This window comes from Trachymyrmex septentrionalis, unplaced genomic scaffold, assembly GCF_001594115.1.
Source record: "Trachymyrmex septentrionalis isolate Tsep2-gDNA-1 unplaced genomic scaffold, Tsep1.0 scaffold527, whole genome shotgun sequence".
Taxonomy (NCBI): domain Eukaryota; kingdom Metazoa; phylum Arthropoda; class Insecta; order Hymenoptera; family Formicidae; genus Trachymyrmex; species Trachymyrmex septentrionalis.
Window position 1 is genome coordinate 6,620 of NW_017305702.1, and position 5,783 is coordinate 12,402.

The 5,783-nt window shown below is 28.4% G+C and overlaps 1 protein-coding gene and 1 long non-coding RNA gene across 2 annotated transcripts; both read left to right on the top strand.

Moving 5' to 3' along the window:
• Positions 1-863: 863 nt before the first annotated feature.
• On the top strand, positions 864-1,686 carry LOC108751875. Its single transcript, XR_001939518.1, has 3 exons — positions 864-1,045; positions 1,256-1,372; positions 1,556-1,686. It is a non-coding gene; the product is annotated as an uncharacterized LOC108751875 (long non-coding RNA).
• Positions 1,687-2,752: 1,066 nt separating this feature from the next.
• Positions 2,753-5,706, top strand: LOC108751872. Its single transcript, XM_018492346.1, has 4 exons — positions 2,753-2,781; positions 3,072-3,238; positions 5,090-5,272; positions 5,482-5,706. The coding sequence occupies exons 2-4, from the start codon at positions 3,101-3,103 to the stop codon at positions 5,704-5,706; spliced, it is 546 nt and encodes a 181-aa protein (XP_018347848.1). The 5' UTR covers positions 2,753-2,781; positions 3,072-3,100.
• The last annotated feature ends 77 nt before the right edge of the window (positions 5,707-5,783 follow it).

The window sequence follows — 5,783 nt, forward strand, 5'->3', positions numbered from 1 at the left end:
TTAATTAACTATTTATTAGATCAATAAGTAAGTAATTGTTTTATTTTATCAAAGCTTAATTGTGCAAGATAAATTTTACATATTAAAAGTAAAGAATAATTATTATTGATTTTAGGACAAACAATAAAACGAGGCACAACAATGTTAAATATTATCATTAATACTGAGTACTTGAAAAGTTGGAACGGTATTTTTAAATTGCAACAATTGGTATAAATTGTAATTATTATAGTAATTTTTGTTGATTTATTGTTATAACCTGTTTATCAATTTTATCTATATAATATTATCTATAATGCAGATAATTACCCATCCAGACAGCACAAAGTCCAAAATTGAGACATAATAATTTTAAGACGTTTTTTTAGACGCCAACAACATTTCTTATTTCTCATTTTGGACACTTTTTGTTATTTGGGTATAATATTATCTTCATTAAACATGAATAGTTAATTAATTGTCAATGTTTGCCAATTTTTCGATAGAAATACAATAGACGATATAAAAAAAAGTAATTTTAATATTTAATAATTTTTGCCGCATTTAATTATATTAAATATTTAGCATATTTAGTGAAAGAAATTATTATCATTGTTAATTTTAAAACATATATATAATTTATCTAGAAATACTTGGAATTTTAAAATAATATTTGAGATAATAGAATAAGATTATGTTATATTAAAATTATTATTTTTGTTTTTCAATTGTAATACGCTTTTCAGTTGAGATACTAATAATTCTATTGCGTTTTCAAGTAAACTTTTTTGTTGAATAATATTGAATAATGTATTTGTTAATAATTTTTATGTGAAGAGATTGTATCTTTTTATAATTAGTTTTTTTAATTTTTTATAAACAGGTGCTTGGTGCTATTTGTATAGGAATCATCAGTGATAACATTAATCCTACCATTTTTTCTTTATGTCAAAAGGAATACTTCTTTCTTATTGCAACATCTAATTTTTTTATTGGTACATTCATTTTTTTTCTTAGTTACCTGGTATCTCCATTTACTGCATCCATTTTACCTAAAACAATACACGTAAGTTATTTATATAATATAATACATAAATAAAATTGACTTGTTTTATGTATTTATTTTATTCATTAGTTTTATTTTGTTTATAAAAGAAAAAAAGTTGTTTTAAAGCTGAAATGTGTTTACATATTTAAAATAAATTATTAAAGAAGAATATTTTATTAAATTTATTTTAAAAATTATGTCGATAAATATTCCTCTTTTAATTTTCAGGAATCCCTTTATAATTTTTTTGCAACCGTAATATTATTTGCGGCTTCAATAAGTCTGATAACAGAAATACATACGGGTGATACAGTGTATAATTATAAGGCATTATTAGCAGCTTCTGTGAGTATAATATTATATTTGTACAAAAATTTGTAATGCTATAAATTGAAATTGTGTTATGTACTCGTATATGTGTATATACACAGGAGCGCACACACACGCATACACATTCACATACACAAATAAAGCATTAATGCATAAACATTATTATATAAAAAATTGTAATTTTTATCTTTTATTTAGATTTGTGGTCTACTAAATACCATTTTATATATTTTCAACGCGATCATCGCCTATATCACAATATGGATGGAGTAATTAGGCCTCCTGATGTCAAAACTGTAACATAGTTTATACTGATGTCTGATGTAGAGACCCACCATATAATTTATATTGACTAAAAAGTATTAATTAATTCTAATTCAAAATATTATAACTATAACAAAAGAATAAGTATACTATGTTTATAACACTAATTTACTTATAATTGAAGGGGACCGATAAATCCACCGTCAATTCTGTAAAGTTGAACTACATAATCGCGGTTATGATAAAAAGTGAAAATGAATAGTATTTTTATGCAGGTTGTTATACTTTACAACTTAAACTTGTCTATCTTAGAAATTTTATTTATTTAAACCAATATGTGTTGAAAAAATATATGTTGTTGTTATACAATAAATTTTGATTATTGATTAAGTTTGATACTTGATAATTATTCATTTTAATTAGTCTATCCTATAACACAAGTTGTATTACTTTACAACTCTTTAAAACTTTTAGTAAAGTAAATTTTTGAAGAGAAATGTCATTCTTAAAAGTTAAAAGTTAAGCTACTCTTTTTGAAGACTGGTTCAATTTTTACTCTTTACTGCAAGAAATTGAGAGAGAAGTTAAACATATATCTTAGAAACCTTATTTATTTGAATCAATGTGCAAAAGCATACAATAAATCTTGACAGTTAAACTACATTTGGTAAGTACCTACTTGGCATTTATTAACTTTAATTAATTTTTTTTTAACATGTTAATTAATATGTCATATATTTTTTAAATAAACATGTAATTTTATGTAAAGCTTAACATGACCATTAATTTGAACATTAATTTTTCTTTATAATATAAATTATATTTTATAAATATTGAAATGCATTATACTTTTATGTAGTTACCTTTCATTCAAGTTTTTTTGCGTTTCTATCAGTTACGCAGAGCGGGCGAAGCATTTAGAATTCTGGCATGAGTAAGACATGCCAGAAATAGACAGTAATTTCCCTTGTGTTGAATGCTATGTGGGGGGTGCAACGACATTCAGACTTTGTGGATGCACAGACCCACACCCTCAGTCAGTTTAAAACTATCGTTTGTCTTGATCATGCTGTGCGTTCTTCTAAAAATTAGAAAACAAAAGTTAAACATTAAAAACAATTAAGTTGTAAATTAAATTGTAAAAAAATTTTAATCTTTCGGTATGTACAATGTTATTTTATTCTTTTACTTATATTAAAAAGTATTTTAATTGCTACACTAAAAGAATTATTAAAAAAAAATACTTTTTTGTGTAAGTGGACCATTGTGTCCGGGATCGTTAAGTTTAATTATCCATTTAATTATCCTGGACGAAGAAAAAGAAAAAAAGAGGAGGATAATTTAATTCACTAAGTGAAGAGATAATAAAAAGTGTCAGATCACACAAACGAGACAATTTAATGAGTGTCACAATTCAGTACAAGAGCATTAAATTAATCGTCTACAACAGAATTATAGGGACAACCTAACACGAGCAATATGGGACCTATAATCAGGATGTCATCCTCTGGTACGCACGGCACGGGCGGTGTCGGTTGCTGCTGCTTTAGATGTTGCACGTGCATACACGTAGAGTTCTTTAAATCATTACCAGGAATCATAAAAGTTTGTGAAACGGTACGTTACAGTTACACGTACATTATTTGGTATACGCAAAATTTGGTATATTAATGTACAAATTAATTCTCGGCCCCTACCTTTCAGCGACCTCAGAATTATTTAAATTGAACTTTCTCTGCCCCCTCTGTAGTCATTTTGAAGTGCCATCTTTTAGCTTTAAAATGAGGTACAATATTTGATCTTCCTGTGAACGTAACACCTGAAATATCAGCAATAAACACGATGTCGTTCGAAAAGAAACATTTTGGCATTGTTTTCTTTTCGCGTTTCAACTTTAAAAAAACGCTACTGAGGTGAAAGAAACAATTTCTTCGGCTTTCGGTGAAAATGCTGTATCATACAGCACGTGTAAAAAATGGTTCCAACAGTTTCGAAAAGGAAATTTCGACCTTGAGGATCGAACGCCCTGATCAACCAATAAAAGTGGAAGACGAAGAGTTGGAGAACATTTTGGATGAGAATTCTTACCAAATTCAATCGAAACTTGCAAATGCGCTTGAAGTAACATAACAAGACGTTTCCTATCGCCTAAAACAGCTGGGGAGGATTTGCAAAGAATGTCGATGGATCCCTCATAAGTTCACTCCCGAAAAAGCAGACGCTACGATACTGCTCTCTCCTTGCTTTCTTTTCAAGTTCAAGAAAAAGGACATTTTGCACAAAATTGTTACTTGCGATGCAAAGTGGATATTATACGATAATTCTAAGGAGCGAAAATCATGGGTCTATCCAGATGAGCCGTCAACGAGTATCGCAAAACCGAACATACAAAAAAGGTGTTGCTATGCATTTGATGGGATCAGGAGGGCGTGATCCACTATGAATTGCTCCGACAAGATCAGACCGCGACTGCTGAGCTTTATCAACAGCAATTAATTCGCGTAAATGACGCTCTTGAAGAAAAAAGACCATTTATTGGCAGTGGAAGAAGAAAAGTGATACTGTTGCAGGATAATGCTCGACCCTATACAGCAAAAAACATTGTGGAAATCATCTCCGATTTACATAGGCTGGGAAATTCTCTCTTATGCGGCGTATTCTTCAGACTTAGCTCCTTCGGATTATTTATTTTGAGTCCTACTGCGAGACGACATCACCTAACTGATTCTCAATTCAAGTCAGTTGAAGAGGTTGAAAAAAGCCTCGATGAATTCATTAATTCAAAGCCACCACCATTTTTCCGATCTGGAATCCGGCAATTGCCTGAGAGATGAAAACCATGTATAAACGGCGAGGAAGATTATTTTGAAGATTGAGTTTGTGTGTACTCATGTTTTTATAAATAAATGTCAAAGTTGGTCAAAAAAAGCTGAGGATCAATTTGTACACCTAATACGTAAAATTATAAATGATATATAACATAGAATACAATATCTTTAAATTCTTCTCATTACTAACTTATTTTTTTCTTTTTTTTCGCTTTATCCCTCTCATCTATCTATTATTTATCTTGTTTTAAGTTAAAAAATTTTTATGAATTTAAAGCACCGAGAATAAACTTAATATGTTAACTTCACGCTTTCTAAGGAAAATCATAAATTTTTTTATTGCTACATTGGTCTGCAATTTCCCTCTCATTTTTACATATTAAACATTTTTACCTATTTCACTTTAAAAGTGTAAAGAATATACTATATATTAGAGACTAATTGTAAAAACTTGGTTTAGGTATAATGTCATTAGATACTCTAATAGTTTTTTTTATTTACTCTTTGTATTAAATTTTTTGAAATAAAATACCACATGATTCTATCGGTCTCCATTGAATGTTCTTCATATATTATTTTTAAATATATAATTATAATTTTATCACGCTTAATGTAATTAATATTATATGTATAATTCCAGGTAATCAGCGGATTAATTCAGAGTTTGCTTATAAATTATGGCTTGGGCTACAGTTCATCTATTGGATCGGCTTTCGAAGGATCGTTGACCACGGCATCCGCTTGCTTCCTGATTTCCGCTCTGTTACTCGCTTGCTATGCAATTTCTGAAAAATCTTACAAATTAATTCGAGCTTCACTTTTTGTATGTATTTATCTATATCTCAAATAATAATGAAATATTAAATACAAAAAGAGAAATATCAAATAATCCCATTATCTAAATTGTTTGAAATAATTACTTGTTAATATGTCAATATTTATATATTTATTATATAATTTAAATAATATTTTTGTTGCTATTAATTCTATAATTTAGAAATTATGTGTTACATTTTTTTTTATCAATATCAGGAAATGATGTTCAATTGTTTAGCCTGCTTCCTGTATTTAAGCTCGGCACTTTACTTGGCTTTTGCCACTAAATTATTTCTGATGGTTCCGTATTATATGAGTCCCGGCTTCGACGTTTATCCTGCCATGACAGCCGCTTATGTAAGTTTATTAGTGAAATTACAAATAGAAAACTTAACGCTTTCACTAATTTGCGTCATTGTTTGTTCACCTAGCCAGAGATAAGAGTTAAGAAAAAGAATATATTATAAATTATAAATTATTATTATAAATTATAATAATTTATAATTTATAATAATCCG

Bases quoted from the DNA above. Each gene is read 5' to 3' on its own strand.
- LOC108751872 (XM_018492346.1), top strand. From the start codon at position 3,101: ATGGGACCTATAATCAGGATGTCATCCTCTGGTACGCACGGCACGGGC. The intron at 3,239-5,089 runs GTACGTTACAGT...GTATAATTCCAG, and splicing joins TCATAAAAGTTTGTGAAACG to GTAATCAGCGGATTAATTCA. The intron at 5,273-5,481 runs GTATGTATTTAT...TATCAATATCAG, and splicing joins TAATTCGAGCTTCACTTTTT to GAAATGATGTTCAATTGTTT.